This window comes from Ostrinia furnacalis, unplaced genomic scaffold (genome assembly GCF_004193835.3).
Source record: "Ostrinia furnacalis isolate ACB-3 unplaced genomic scaffold, ASM419383v2 OfSCF0067, whole genome shotgun sequence".
Lineage (NCBI taxonomy): Eukaryota > Metazoa > Arthropoda > Insecta > Lepidoptera > Crambidae > Ostrinia > Ostrinia furnacalis.
The window spans coordinates 49,462-66,373 of NW_021130306.1; the positions used below are offsets into that span (position 1 = coordinate 49,462).

The 16,912-nt window shown below is 34.8% G+C and overlaps 1 protein-coding gene across 2 annotated transcripts; it reads left to right on the forward strand.

Annotated features, from left to right (window-relative positions):
• Positions 1 to 1,542: 1,542 nt before the first annotated feature.
• Positions 1,543 to 14,101, forward strand: LOC114361744 (angiotensin-converting enzyme). Of its 2 annotated transcripts, none has more exons than XM_028317006.1 (11): positions 1,543 to 1,944; positions 2,716 to 3,126; positions 3,208 to 3,366; positions 3,520 to 3,622; positions 3,837 to 4,172; positions 4,636 to 4,879; positions 5,395 to 5,528; positions 6,287 to 6,524; positions 9,165 to 9,263; positions 12,182 to 12,304; positions 12,832 to 14,101. In XM_028317006.1, the coding sequence occupies exons 2-11, from the start codon at positions 2,752 to 2,754 to the stop codon at positions 13,205 to 13,207; spliced, it is 2,187 nt and encodes a 728-aa protein (XP_028172807.1). In that variant the 5' UTR covers positions 1,543 to 1,944; positions 2,716 to 2,751; the 3' UTR covers positions 13,208 to 14,101. The 2 variants fall into 2 exon arrangements, with proteins under 2 accessions (XP_028172807.1, XP_028172733.1); XM_028316932.1 differs by having other exon boundaries at positions 1,546 to 1,940.
• The last annotated feature ends 2,811 nt before the right edge of the window (positions 14,102 to 16,912 follow it).

The following is a 16,912-nucleotide window of genomic DNA, read 5'->3' on the forward strand; positions in this document are numbered from 1 at the left end:
GATATAGACAGCGCAGGACCGCTCGTTGTGGAAATCTTTATCAGGTGCGATTGTGGTCAAATACCTGCCTTGTTATGCATAAAAAAAATCTTTGGGGGAGAGGCCTTTGTCTATCAGTGAACGTTTAGCTGAAACAAACCAAACAGTTTCTTTATCATAATTTGAACATGTTTTGTAAGAGATGCACTGTTTATTTGGAAAAGTCTTGATCCAGACTGCGTCCAGTACTATTTAAATATTGTGTGCTCGTACTTACTTGTGTTAAACATAATACTTCAAACCTCAAACTTATTTACAGCATGTTCATTGGTGGTTGCGGCTAGTCGTAATCACTTAGGTATTCTATCGACTCATATTGCCTAATGTTGTTAGGCCATAGTGTGTTAAGGTAGAATGACTAAATAGAGTAAATTTCAAATAGATATTTATTTCAAGTAGATAATACATAACTTATTTTATAGGCCATTAATTGTAAGACAATAACGTAATTTCTAATGTCAAATTAGTAGTTAAATGAAAAGATTTTCTGAATCAATTAATATCGTTCGTTTCAGCCAAATGACGTCCACTGNTACGTGAGCTACGTGAATACAGTAGTAAATCTCTTCATTGCTCACAAGGCATAATTAAATGAGATATTGCTCCTATGGTAGGAGTGAAATGGAATTTTCTGAACCGACGATCTGGTGAAGGTCGCGAGAAGCACCTGGATTGACCCCAGGATATAGACAGCGCAGGACCGCTCGCTGTGGAAATTTTTAGGGGAGGCCTTTGTCTATCAGTGGTCGTTCTTTAGCTGATACAAACCAAACAGTTTCTTTTGTTTTGTAAGAGATGCACTGTTTATGTGGAAAAATCTTGATCCAGATTGCGTACAGTACTATTTTTAAATATTGTGTGCTCGTACTTACTTGTGCTAAACATAATACCACAGAATAATAATAAGTTGATAATACTTCAAACCTCAAACTTATTTACAGCATGTTCATTGGTGGTTGCGGCTAGTCGTACCTAATCACTTAGGTATTCTATCGACTCATATTGCCTAATGTTGTTAGGCCATAGTGTGTTAAGGTTGAATTACTAAATAGAGTAAAATATATTTCAAGTAGACAATACATAACTTATTTTATAGGCCATTAATTGTAAGACAATAACGTAATTTCTAATGTCAAATTAGTAGTTAAATGAAAAGATTTTCTGAATCAATTAATATATTACTCTGTAAATAATGTGGCTTGAACATAATACTTTAAAACTTTATTAAGACCATTCATAAAACTCTGGAGTAAATATTTTTACATATTAAAAAAAATAAGAACATTGCTCAGCTAATTAAGATAGAATAGAAGCCAGGATAGATTGATCTACTTTATTACCAAAGATCAATAAGATTAAGGCCGAGTTGCATCACCTTACTTTGACCGTAACTTTAACGGTAACCGGTGATTTTTGATTTTTGACGTTTGTTAAAGTAACATGATGCAACCCAGCCTAAGATTTTCCTGATGGATACCACCTACAGAAGGATATACGAGTATCTATCTACGTAGGTATGCATCCAATAATTTGATTCATCAAAGAGCTAATTGATAACAAAGGGAGATTATAAGGTGCCAGGAGCCACGTCCGGTCGCACGAGAACGTATGGCCATTGAATTGAGTGAGGCATTTCGATGCCACAACAATACGCGTAAGCGCGCGCGACCGCTCGCACCGACCGATACGTTTTCAAAACAAAATACCCATTCGATTGTTGCAATTTGAAAAATCTACCACAAAACGACCAAACAGACGGCAGAATTCACAAACAGTGCAACCGTGGACTCGAAACGTGCAGTGAATGTCGATTTAACAGTGATATTATCAAAGATGTAGTTGATGCTGTGAAGGTGTTCGAATTACGTTTGGATTGCACTTGAATTACGATGCGTGTGTTTGTAGGTATTTTTATTTTAATTAAAAAGTCCGTAAATATAAATTTTATAAGACGAAGATTCGTCTCACAAGACTTTGTTTGTTTAAGGTAAATGTTAATTAATGATAACAGTAACCTCAACCTATGACAGCACAGGTGTAATAAACATTGTATATTTTTTACGTTTCTTTAAATTAACAAAGTTATTTAAATAATTAAATCATCTACATATTAATTGTTTTTTGACACCTTTACGACAATTATTTAAACCATGAGTCACTGTGATAACTATATAAATTGGATCAGGATTCCTGCTTCATCCTTGTTGATCGCCCCTTTCGGAGTAGGTATATTTATAAAGGATTGGCATAACAACTCATTTCATTCGATAGGTAGATGAATTTAATAGTAACTTGACATTCGGCTCTTATGTAAATGGACTCAAGTCTAAATAGCAAGCAAAGTTCACAATAATATTATTCTCATTCATCAGGACCAATTTGTTTACGTTGAGCCCAAGTGAATAATGAGTATATTTAGAACTGACCTAATACACATTCATTCTGCATTCTGCCTTTATCCTATAGGCTAGTATTGTCAGAGGATGCAGCTATTATTTAATGACGCCAAGACTATTGTTAAATTGTGACCTCGTGACACCCGATCTCATGTATCATTCTTTAGTCTTATCAGAAGAGTATCGCGAATTATCAAAGATCTCTGTACAACATCCGGTCGTAAACCCGACTGTTGTAATCTCAGGTGGATAGTTGTACCTGTCACATGCATTGTTCCAGCAATTAACGTTTGTTGCAACGATCGCCGTGGTCACAATGGCCGTCCAGTTTCCAGGGAACCCAAACTCAGAAATGTCAGCAGACGAAAAAAGTTTAAACAGAGAAAACAAAACACTAGAACAGTCTGACGAAAGCGGGCACGAAGTAGAAACAGACCTAGAAGATAAGGACAAAAAGTATTTAGATTACGCAATGAAAACCATTCTAGATCCTAATTCGATAATAATACAAAAGAACGATGAAATTGAAGGTTTCAAAATTAAATTAGAACAAATGGACACAGAAAATATAACGCTAGAAGCTTTCATGGAAGATATGGACAAGCTAAGTTTAGATATTTGCAAAACTTCACAACAAGCGCTATGGTCTTACGTCACTGACATCAATAATGAGGGAAAGAAGAATAGAATGGTTTGTAATCTCTTTTATTATCACAAATAGTCAATCATAGTATTCTGCTTGGTATTCAAAAGTTGTTGTAACTTTTTCCAGGTTCGTATAGCTGCCGAAGAAGACGAAATAAAGAAGCAATATTGGAATATATTGAAGAAGCAATATTTGAATGATGATCAGATGCCCAATGATAAGTTAAAACGGAAGTTACGTATTATCAAAGAGCGCGGAACGAACGTTCAGATGCCCCAAAGCAAGGTTATTGATCCGATATAATATTACTATAGAAAATTTTTACGAATTCTGATTGCAGACTATAGAATTTCCATAACTGAATATCATATTATTCAAATTAAGCATTTCATCAGTCCCATAATATTTAAATTAATTCTTAAAATGTTTTTTCTACAGCAAAGGGAAGAAATAGATACAATGCAGCGAATATGGAGTCGAGTAACCGTGTGTGCATACAACGTAAGTTGCGTATCAGAAGATTCGGTGCGGACTATGAGTGGTAAGTTTGTCGTAATTATGTAGGTTCCATTATTTTTTCCTGAATTTTTGGCCAAATCATTAAAACTAATTAGACTGAGCGGCATAGTCATAGTTTATCATTAGAAAAGTTTCTGATGTAAAGTTTCATAACTTAAATTGTACGTATAGTACCTATGGACTTTACTTCGGTCTTGATTCTAAAATAATCTCAGTTCCAATCCTTTTGTTTTCAGATGTTATCGCAGTATTCAAAACTAGTAACGACACAAAAGAACTAGCTTACTATTGGAAGGCGTACCGCGATACGACAGGCAAGAAAATCAGGCCGATATTCAAAGATTATGTGACGCGAATGAACAGAGTAGCCGAATCTGAGAATTTCACCGATGCAGGAGACATGTGGCGTTATGCATTTGAAGACGACCACTTTGTAGAAACAGTGGATAGAATTTGGAAAGAAATAAAACCTCTTTACGATCTGATACATGATTATGTGCGAGCTAAATTAACAAAGTATTACAAAGAAGACCTACAGAAGAATGATAATTTGATACCGGCTCATATTTTAGGTAAATGCTGTATTATTACTATACAAAGATGTTGTTTTAAGTAACTTTGTTGCAATAAAAAAGAGATGTGTCATATGATAATAATAGGAGTAAATGATGATAATTACATTATTAATTATAAAACATTCGAACATTTATATGTAAATGAGTGTTGCCATGCCGTTCTTGGTAAATACAAACTGGTTCTTTCGCGTGCAATTTGTGATGATTATAGATGGAATAATGTAAAGCATTGATATTATAATTACGTAAAGCAGAAAGCATAATCTTTATTCTTAATAATTTGTGTTTGTAAAGGTACACATAATGCACTATCATGTTTTGTCACACTCGGCTCTTGATGCTAATGCCTAGTTGCAGTTTGATAGCAATGTTTTACTTAGCGAAAAGTTTTCTGTAATGTTTCTGGTTTTCAAACGGAACCAAATGATTCTATAACATAACCTTTTATACACAATTTCAGGTAACCTCTGGGCTCAAGAATGGCAAGCTATTTACCCAAAAGTAGCAATTTACCCTGAATTTGTGAAACCTAATCTGAAGAATGAGACTATTCATTCTAAAGATCTGTTCAATGCTGTCGACGAGTTTCACCAGTCTCTTGGGTTCGAGAGTGCCAAGGATTCCTATCAGGATATAAAGGAAACAATGGCTACTGCCAACTGCCTACCATCAAGTCATGACATGTGTGATGGTGTAAATTACAAGTGAGTTTTTATTAATTAGGGGGCGTCCATTAATTACGTGAGACGTTTAGGGGGGTGAGGGGGTCAAGAAAAACTTCACTAAATCTCACGTAGGGGAGAGTCTCGACAAATATCACGTAATGTGTTTTCACGGTTGAAAAATTGCAAAAATTGTCTCACGTAATTAATGGACGCCCCCTAATAGTGTTAATAAGATTAGACTTGGAAAAGTTGTTCTTATTAGCAAATGTTATCAGTATGTATCTAGGTACTCACGGCACAAATGCATATTATTATAGCTTACTCAATCACTTCGGAACAGCCTATCTGGCTAGTGCTGAGAAGAAGTGGCAGAAGAAATTCAGTCACCTTTGATGTTTTAAGAATCGTTTTATAATAAACACTGGACATAAACTACACATGAAGCAATAAAGATATTATGATTATGATTATTACTAAGCATAATTCGGAGCCATCTAAAGAGATTGACTCCAAAAAGGAGATAATCCTGAAAATTATGTTCTTATCATTTTCAGGATAAAGTGGTGCGGCGAAAAAGTAACTGACGTAGTGGTGGGACTATCACGAGCTGCAAGGCTGTTGGGACACGTGCAGTACTTCAAACACTATCGTAACTTGCCTCCGCTTTATAGAGATGGCCCCAATCCTGGTAATTAGATACTTTTATTAATACTTTATGGCATACTACATCGTTTATACATTATACAGTTTGCAACAGTATACAGGGTGGAATTTTGTAATGCCACCTGGAGGGAAAGTACCTACTCTTTATTCTGTAGATAGAAAACTTTACTCAAAGAAAATATTTATTAATTTTTGAAAAGAAATGTAACTGCATTCAAAGATTTACAAAAAATTGCTTGCCATACCCAGGAATTGAACCAACTAAAAATCTGTTAAAAATTACACCCTGTATTTTTTATTTTCATTGCATCGATCGTTGGGGTTAAGTATAAAGATGATATCTCCTCAAACTTGATAAATCAAATGAAAGGAAAACCATGAATTCTTACATTATTTTAATTATTTACAGAAAATTATGGTTGTGAATTTTCGAAAAATTTTCGGAAATCTTTGAATGCAAATAAAGGAATGTTTTCTTTGAGTAAAATTTTTTATCTACAGTATTAAGAGTTCTTTCCCTCCAGGTGGCATTACAAAATTCCACCCTGTATAGTGCAGGTAAAAATGTACGGCGCTCCATAAATGATTCACACACACTTCTTTGTGCTTCTGCGTTGTCGCTTACTATACTTTAAAATAATGTGTCTATGGTATACCTACCTAGGTCTTATTAAATATGCTTACGCCTTACATATTTTATGTAGTTACCTTAGTTCAACAAGTTTTGCTTTATTCGTGTAATTCGTATAACAACCACTAATTTGTATTAATATTTATTTCCAGCTTTCCACGATGCCATATCTGACATCGTAGCTGTTCAGCTAACCTCACCAGCGCATCTGAAGAGTCTGGACCTGGGAAGAGTTGATACAGGTCCAGAAGTGACTCTGAACCATCTGCTCTGGGTGGCTTTGGAGAAGTTCCCACTGATGGCCTACGCGTACGTGCTGGACAAGTGGCGGTGGGACGTTTTTGGGAACAGCAGCTTGGAAAACTGGAATCAGCATTGGTGGGACTTAAGGTTAGGATAACAAGAAATAATAGATCCATCTTAGAAACTAAATATCTCATCTTGTAATTAAAATTTGGTTCAGGCCTAAACACGAACTGACAACTAAGTCGACACTGCAACTGCACAGTTACAACTGCAATTTGTACAAATGAGATACAGCGTCATTTAATTAGTTATTTAAACTTAGCAGCAGTGTCTTCTAAGGCTGAGTTGCACCACCTAACTTTAACGGTAACTATGACGATAACCGGTGCTTTTTGTATGGAGTTTGACAGCTTTTTGACGTTTGTCAAAGTTAAAGTAAGATGGTGCAAATTACCCTAAGTACTAGCAAGCCATAGTTTCTCACGGTCTATATTCACCAATAATAAGTTTAACCTTTGCTTATCAATACCGTTAATGAAGTGTTACTAAAAATACATCCGATCGCAAAAAGCATCAGAAAAAATATTTTTTTCCTTCAAAGTCCCAAAATAGGAAAATTTGTCGCTAGATTAGTCGATTGTCTCCGTGATCTTTGCCTTGAACTATGATTTCAAGCAATCATGAGGTACAGGCCTTGCAGATAGGCAATATCCTGCTTATCGTAGAATCGTGGATGCAATGCGACTGGTTATATTAATTGTCAGTGAATGCCTGCAAAAGATATATGCTCGTATTCACAAAAACATAGCGTTGAATAGAGCTCTATGATTGGTTCGTGTGTCACCCTGTGCGTCCACGCGCACTGTGAGACCTCATAGTAATTTACAAAATACGGGCGATAATGTGGCAACATCTTGAATGAATAAAAAATATCATGCTTAGTACAGTCCTCTCAACTTAAGCTGAGAATTGCATTTGTGTGAGTGCACACCGATAGTTTAGAGTGGCAATCGGCTTGAAGCGCGGCGCGTCCCGCGCATGGTTTATTATAGCAAGCGGCCTGAAGCGCGGCGCGTCCGCCACGCACCGCTTCCTTGTCGCTCACATACTTCACTTCACCCCCGGTACTGGTAGCAGATACGTGTAATTTTATGAAATTGTTTTCCAAATATTAGTGAAATGACTCCTACTGTAAGTGAATTTCCTGTACGAAATCCATTAAGCAGCCAAGTGAAAGACATTTTATGCAAATTGAATACGTATTTTAAAGGTGTGAACGAAAAGTTTTTAGTCTGTTTTTATTTTGTAATTTTATAAAGTTTGTCTTTTTGTTGTATTTTGTAAGGATGGCTGGACGCCCTCTCTATAAACGGTGCTCGCAGAATATCAGCGTCGAGGTACTTCGTGCCTTGGCATATGCTGAGCGAGGACCTGTTTTTATTTATTTATTTATTTAAAAGGATGTGTCAAGACGTGTCGTTACATCGGCCCAATTGGTAGCAAGTGTTTTATAGACTTCCTTTTAATAAAATATTAACTTTATTTGTATGTGTTTTACTAACGGTACTTTTGGCGATCACTCACACAAATGCAATTCTCAGCTTAAGTTGATAGGACTGTAACCGAGGGAAAAACATCTGACGATCGTGCGGAGTTGCATTGCGCGTCATTCAATTAATTCATTTAAGTACCTACATTATATCTGTAAATTAAATATCATTTACACGTATTGGGCCTGAATAACATTTGTCAATACGATCACTGTCCACAAAAGTTTCGCCATTTACCGGTATCTATTCATAACATAACAAACAAGACAAACATAAATGCAATGATCATAATTATAGACGTAATAGCGTATTATATCCTCGCAATGATGTCAACAATCTTGACTTGACCATTATGTCAAATAAATTACTTAAATACATATATTTACTGGTAGAAAAATATTCTGATGACTGCAGTGATCAGCATATTTGGCGTCGTCTTTTATACCCTGTTTTAAGTTCATGCAACTAAATATAAAGCTGAAGTAATTTACTCGTAGTAATGTCAGCGGTCAAGATCTTTGGTCACGACACTACTGCGGTTAGCGGTAACTTCAAGGACCAACCAACACATTTTGATTGAATCACATAAAAAACCTCCTAAATTCTGCAAAACAAGCGCGTTACTTTTTATTTCCACATATTATAAATATCTCTGTTTTGCTCAAGGTCAGCTGGTAGAGAATGACGTATGGCATTAAGCTCGCCTTTTTGTACAGAACATTGTTGTGTGTGCAATAAAGTCTTTAAATAAATAAATAAAATAAATAAATATTGACTGTCTGGCCAGTGCGTGAGGAGTGTAGACCGAATCCTCCTTTTGAATTTGTGCTTTAAAAAGGGTCGCGTTCCAGCAGTGAAGACTGCTGGAGCTGTGACCTGCCGGGCTAAGATGCTTCCATAATAAAATCTTACTGATGATTAGAGAAATTGGATGAAAAAAGTATGGACTTATCGATTTATGTCAAAACTAGCTTTCCGCCCGCGGCTTCGCCCGCGTTAAATTTTGTCTGTTACAGAAAAACTTTATCGCGCGCGTCCCTGTTTCAAAAACCGGGATAAACACTATCCTATGTTCTTTCCCGGGACTCAAAATATCTCTATGCCAAATTTCATCAAAATAGGTTGAGAGGTTTAAACGGGAAAGCGTAACAGACAGACAGAGCGCATCCTAGGCCTACAAATGAAGATGATGATGATGATAATTGACTATTCATTCATTGCTTCTTTTTTCTAGAATCAAAGAGACTGGAGTGTCACCGCCAGTACCACGGAACGAGAGCGATCTAGATCCTGCAGCTAAATACCACGTAGTTTCCCACGTCCAATACATTACGTAAGTTTTAATGAACTGAATTGTTTAGTTTGGAATATTTCTTGGGTACGAACCATGTACAGAGCGCAGGTAAGGATGTTGTAAGACATTCTAGAATTTTATCAAATTTAAAAGATCACGGGAAGCACCTGGATGCACGCAGTGCAGGACCGGTACTTGTGGAAATCTTTAGGGGCCTATGGATGAGCAATGGTCGTCTTTTGGAGAAACGATCGAAAATGTTTTAGAAGTTCTTACTTCTAGTTATTACGTAGCTTTATTAAGCTACGAAAAAATTCGTGGAAATGTTTTGAGAACATGGCCAAATTGGTGTGTAGCTCGTTAGAGAATCTAGAGTCTAAGTAGTTGTCTATTTAAGGAACTTATTTATGATAGTGGTTTTAATAGCTATACTGCGACTAGCACGTTACGCAAGTTGTTTCAAATGGGAGTTATCAACGGTACTTTGGCACGACGATTTGTTAAGCGTTAACCAGTAAAGCAAACCACAGGATTTTGTAGACAAGCTTAACACTATGGCATCTTGTGGTTGTAACAGCTGCAGTGTTGCAATAAGATTTGTAGTCTGATGTGCTGTCTTTAAATCAGTGATAAAATGTCTTACTAACAAAATATGAAGAGGTTCACTCTAATAACTATTAAAACCGCTGATAGTATAACGATTATAATAATTCATCTTATAATTAATCCCACTTACATAAGTAAATTGATTGGAAGTATGGATCTATAAAGGTTGAAGTTTAAATTATTTCTAGTTATAGAATACGTTGTCGGCCTTAGAGTGAAGAGGTCGTTTGCTTTTAAGATCATCTACAACCTTTTTTGCATATGTGTAATTACTTCCTAGATCGTTTGCAACTTTGCATTCTGCAATTCTTAATACTTCATGTACAATGCACAATTTAACCTACATAATTTGCAACACAAAATACCTATGTATACCTATTCAGATCCCTTAGGAGTTGAATTATGCAAAATCCCGGTGAGCATTTACGTTCTAAAAGGAACCCCTATGCAAACATTTGGGACTCCTAGCACTTGTAGTTTCTGAGATTTAGTGATGAGTGAGTGAGTCAGTCAAACAGGAACGTTTCGTTTTTATAGATACCTATAGATTGAAACACCCAGGTACAGCTCTGTGGGCTTAGTGCAAGTTTACATTGAACGTCGTACCACAGAATAATAAAAAGTACTACGTCGTACTTAGCGCTAGCTAGCAAGATAGAGTGCGTTAACAAATCTATGAAGAAGATTTTAGGTCTTGAAGTTGAGAGTATCAGCTTGAGCTAGTATTAACAATCTATTACTGAATAACTTTTTTTTTATGTGACAGGAGGCAAACGAGCAAACTTCCTATACTTAGATGGTAGATTGTGATTTCGCTACTTCATAAATAGTTAAGATAGGGAAAAGGGTCATGTGATTACAAAAAGACATACCTAAATCTTTTTAAGGATAAGTCAGCTTAAAAAATGAATTGCAAAAACACGTTTTTTTACATTTTCTGATGACACCATAACATAAATCACTTGTTAAAAACTAAGTTCCTAGGAATAGTACTTCCTGTGACAAACAAGTGTTTTTCTGTATAACATCACTGATGCAATAAATGCACTTGATTTACATTGTTATGTCTATTATCTACAAAGGCCACTTCAAGACTCCATCTTTCGGTTTGCAGTTACGTAATCTGCGGTTACAGTCATCTTTGTTTTGGTTTGGTTATTGCATCCATTCTTCTAAAGGTCAGGGTCTCTATTATATTTGAAGATGACCATTGTTTTTATCCTGGGCTGGTCAAATCCCAACCGATAACCACCAGGGTATATGAGTTCTTGAGTCAAATCCCAACTGTCGATAATCACCAGGGTAAATGAGATCTCGAGCAGAGATCGAGATTCGGCAAGCTTAGTGTAGGACGCCCTCCAGCTATATGGAGTGATAACTTGCAGAAAGTCGCTGGCAGATGCTAGATTTATGCAATAATTTGAATAAAAGGTATAATGGCGCTAATTGGGGAAAGCCTATATCATGCAGTGGATAACGAAACAATGTAAGACAAAATTGTAACTAGAATAATCTTAAAATTATGATGAGTTCATAATTAGGAAAATTTAGTTTTAGTGTACCTACTTAGATATAGATTCTAGACTGACCCGGACCTATAAAATGAATGGGGGAATCACATTTTTCTTACCATTGTTAACCATTTATCCGGTAGCATCTTGCGAATCACGATTTGTTCCCACCATATTACATTAGTAGCCAAAATAATGAGTATAATAGGTACAAGGTGACGCCAAAAAATACCTTCTACATTTTCCTTATTTGTTTACGCGTATTTTGTAAAAGACCTTCTCACATTATTGTTTTTACGACTTCTAAATTATTTAAATCTCGTTGAGCATTTGGATCTATTAAATAAGATGATGGTCCATAAAGTATACCAATTAACTAAGAATAACACTTTTTACAGTAGTACTATTGGAGTGTTTACTAACATTTGTAGTAATTATATTTTTGCAACCACATTAAATGCAAGTCAAAGGTCAATACGTGTGCTATTGACGTCTCGCTTTGAAAGGTCAACATTAAGCTACGAGATATTTTCTACCTCTAAATAAAGCTGAACGTATTTAACTATGTTTTCCTCAATAATACGATTAATCGGGTCTTAAAAATCGAACTACCAATGGCAAAACTTAAATCCTTAACACAATTGGATGCTTTTTAAAGGCTGTTTCGTGAATAGCAGTATCAATGTTAGCAAATACTTTGGAAAGTAATTATAACAACTTTTAGTTAAATTTTAATTCACCAATAATTCTATAATATTAAACATCTAATAGTGTTGTAAAGAGATACTTTCCCCCTACACTCATTTGTTTGTATTTTCTATTTTAAAACGTGTTCCACAGGTACTTGGTGTCTCACGTCCTCGAGTTCCAAATCTTGATGTCCCTGTGCAGACGTGCCAACCACACCGGGCCTTTGCACGAGTGCTCGATATATGGCGTCAAGGAAGCAGGAAAACTGCTGAGGTAACCTTCCGGGGCCATCTGGTCACTTAGAATCCACTCGGAGAATATTGTAGTCGTAAATTTCGTGTCAAAGTTCGCCAATGTGCACCAGGAGAGATTTAAATAATTTAATATGTTGTTGGTAACCATGGTCAATGGTCATGCTTCACCAGTAGTTCCTGCTAAGTTGATTTTGATACCTAGTTTAATTCGATTATAAGTGTTTAGGTACCTTACCTTGTAAGATACAGTTCTAATATCAAATCTTCTATTTTCCATCAGCTAGTTTACAGTCAACTCCACAACATTATAGGCTTGATTTTGACCGTAATTTATGACAGTAAGTGATTGCATTTACGTGTCTATTAACTTAATCTTACTAATAAGGATTTAACACAGCAATTGATTATGGAGAGAAGATTTATTACACAAACGGAGAAACATAATTATCATAAATGTCTATATTCTTATAAAATAACGAGACGTTACCCAGTCAAAGGTGATTCTACATTCATGAATATTTATTTTAATGCTGTATTTGTTTACAGTGATGGTATGTCGCTGGGAGCTAGTGAAGATTGGCGAACCGTACTGAAGGTGATGACGGGTGATACAGAACTATCATCAGCTGGTATCCTAGAGTACTTTTCAGCACTTCGAGATTTCCTGAAGGAAGAAAATAAAAATCTTCTACTAGCAGAAGTTGAAGATATGGACCAAAGTGCACCGATAATTGTAGGAGCAGTAGTTGTGATATTGACGATAATTATTATAGTAATTTATTGTGTAAGGAAACATAATGTAGGCGGTAAGGTTCTATCAGTATGCGGTTTGAGTAAAAACGGTTCACTGGATATTGTAACAAACGAAACACCTCAAGGCAAATGTAACGAAGTAGAAGGGATAAGCGAAGAAAAAGTGTGAATGTTTATTAAAAGTGAAATGACTGTGCAACTTGCTGAAACTAGAGCTTGGTGTATTAATCTAAAAGTTGTGAGACATTTAGAATCACACCATTATGTTAAATCGTTAAAACTTTTTGAAATAATTCACTGTACAAGGTACTAAACCTTAAATGACGAGTAAAGGTTGTATTAAAAAATGGTTGTTAATAAAATTATTCTTTATAACCTTGACCGTTATGAGAGAACGTCTGTTAAAGGTATGCGTACATTGTCTTCAATGTAAATAAGTCTTTACCCTCACGTATGATTTTGATTTTCGTAAATTACTTTTTATTTAAACCTTAATCTGTTACTAAATTAGACGACATTTTAAGCTTACAAAATGGACATATTATAGATATGAGGTTTAGTTTCATAGTTTTCAAATTCATCTGTAATGTAAGCCTTAGTTGGCAATATAGCGGAAAAATGCAATTCCTAACATATGGAAGTAGTGAAAGTTACAATCAAAATAATGTCCAAAGATTATTCTATAATAGCAGTGAATTCTCAAGTCTTAACTCTTTACGAGGCGTTATATCGTTACCTACTTAAAATTTTCCTTTTTTGCGTTGTAAAATTTCCATTATCTTAAGTCATGAATTATAGTTTAGCTATAATATTTAATTATTGGAAGCATTTAAAAACCAAAATATTGTTATTTTTATNTTTTTTCTATGGTGATTTTCAAGAATTGTGAATATAAGTTATGACAAAACGTAGATTTTAAACGTTTTTTTTTTCTCTAAGTTAAATGAGAACGATAAAGATAATATTGTATGAATGTAAGAGTTTAAGTCGAATATTATTTTGAGATTGGATTCCAATTTATTTAATGATATTCAAAACAATTCAGTTTTGATGTGTAACGTAATCATGAAATTTGAATAAAATCGATATGCGTTTGATGGAATATGCCTTTTATTGGTTTGTTGGGAAATACCTACCTATAAAATATTTATGTTAAACATAAATCTTGGTACTTTAGACATTTGAAAATATTTCGAAATTTACTATTGCAAATCTAGATACTTAACTTTTAAAATAGATACCTATTCACCTAATGATTCGAACCATTACAACAACAATGATAGGTACTAGATAAAATTATTACATTATTATACCGATGGTTACCTAATTGAAATAATTGCCGTAGTAAACCATTATTATGAGAGCAACAAAGAGATTGCCTATTTCTATAATTTCTATACAAATAAGAATAATAACATTAAAATAGTAGGTATACACTATGATCGTTAATTATTATGGCGAGGATTGAAATGATTGGGTATTGCCCAATTTAAGATGGTGTTTAGACTTAATAGAGTCGTGTAAAATGCAGTTAATTTATTTTATTTATTGCCACACTTAAACCCCGCTTCCAATCTATGCTAATATTATAAGGCTGAAGAGTTTGTTTATTTGCTTGAACGCGATAATCTCAGCAATTACTGAACCGATTTGAAAAAATATGTGTTGGATATCCCATTTATATAACATCACTCTTCAGCCATAGGGCGGAGCAGTAACAAAAATGTTGCAAAACCGGGAAATATTTTTCCAACTGTTTTCACGCGTCACGGGCACAGCTAGTTTGTCGTAATAGTGCAAAAAATATACACAATATTAATAAAACATTAACAACAATGGAATCCTTTATTACTCTTATGAAATTACAACTTGCGAATTGCGTAAAACGTGGTAATTGTATCAGATCTTTGTTTTAATGAGGGACTGATTAATGTAAAAGATATTGACAAAGAAAAGGGAAAATCCAGTAAATATTTTTTTGGTTCTTTTCCGATCAAATCAATGTACCTATTATCTTAGGACCATGACAACTTGTTATATCTTAGCACCATAATATGTAAAAGCTATTCCTTTCTTTTTCTACATTAATAATAATAATATTATAAATAAGAGATTTGATTATGTATATTTTTGTATTGAATAGGCTTCGAAACTACTGGACAGACGTGCAAAATTCTTTTGCGTTTAGAAGCTTCTATTATTTTTACAGAGCATAAGGCGGCACAAAATCTTTGGGTCAGTTAGTAATAATTATTTTTGATAATATCGATTATCAACATTACAATATTATTAACGTATTTCGTTGATACACTTGGTAGGATTGCTTAATATTTGCATACATTTTTGACATACGCTCGCTACCAATCACCGTGAGATGTGCAATGTATTGGTCAACACTATATTGCTTGTATAACTTGCCAATTTGTATGACAAATATCGTATAACAAGGATAACGTTTCTGTAGGAAGTAATAAAAGACAAATCAACCTGTCTAGGCTGCTAATCAGACTACGGTAACTTAAGAACCCTTATCCTAGAATGTAGGTCATTGTTGTTAATAACCTAATACGCATACGTTTGTTAGGATCCTTACACATAAGTGTTGTGTTGGAAAATTTATATAATCTTATTTTTATAAAACGTCAATGTAGATTTTTGTAGAGACTAATTTCAAGAGACAAAACTCGTATCAATCCTAAGAATATTCAATCCTTTTTACGCAAAATCATCATCATCGGGTAATTCAGTGTCCTCTGCAGGAACATGAATCTCCAATTTAACTGAGGCAAATAGAGAATTTGGCCTACACTCCCCGCTCTGGCCAAACGGATTGGGAGTCTTGATACTCGCATATTTCTCCCTTGGTCGCCTTTTACCGCAACAACGGAAGAGTGGTCTTACTCACTCTATCGAAATTACATGATTGCACTTTTTTATGCATAACAAGGCAGGTATTTGACTACAGTCGCACCTGGTGTTAAGTGGGATACAGTCTAGGATGGTAAATATTTGCCCTGTAAGTGCCTATTCATACTTGCATTGAAAAAGCCATTGAAATATTTCAAAAATCAAACACATCAAGCTCTCACGTTTGCTTGAGTTAGTAGAGTTTGAATCCAGTCCCGAGCTTCATTTATAATACGAGCCGTATTAAAAGGTGCATAGAGTTGCCTTTGTGCAACAAACATTTATCGGCTGAGAAGAAGCGCCGCAACAAACTCAGTCACCAGTCACCACTATTACTAAGTCTGTAGGTACCTATCATAATATTAATAAATTAGATAGAAATCTAAATCCTTGGTTACAGACTTGATCTACGACACGATGACTTGCAAAAAATATTGTAGAGTTTTAAAAGTTAGGTACTGTGCGAGTCAAACAAAAACCACTACAGCTTATAAACCGCAAATGTTTTTATGTTAATAACACATACATACATATAGTTTAAACAGCGAAATCACTAAGGTCATTCTAATTACGCTTTGGAGAAATTCAAAGTGAGACTTCACGACTCTATGTTTTCATAAAGTTGAACCAATACTTAACCGTGCATTCTAATTCATTTTTCCAGAAAGTCTTTATTTTTATTCTTGAAACCTTATTACTAAGATATTGGACGAATAATAAACTAATCTGGCAAGAAAGTAGTATACAAGTTTTGTACAGTCTGGTCAGCGAAAAAGAGACCAAAAAGTTGATAACATAACTTTATTTCAATTGTAACAAAGACGTTTTGCGAACTTTTTGGCTACTTTGAGTGTCCCGAACTATTTGACGCTGACTGTACCTATAAAATCACTAAGGAATAGCTTAGTACTTATGTCAATTGATTATTAGTGGTATGCAGTCAATTGCAATAACATTTGATTCTGGT

What these genes read in the sequence shown, in the direction of transcription:
- LOC114361744 (XM_028316932.1), top strand. An exon ending in TTCAGATGCCCCAAAGCAAG is followed by an intron (nt 3,367 to 3,519) that starts GTTATTGATCCG and finishes TTTTTTCTACAG; the next exon opens with CAAAGGGAAGAAATAGATAC. An exon ending in GAAGCAGGAAAACTGCTGAG is followed by an intron (nt 12,305 to 12,831) that starts GTAACCTTCCGG and finishes ATTTGTTTACAG; the next exon opens with TGATGGTATGTCGCTGGGAG.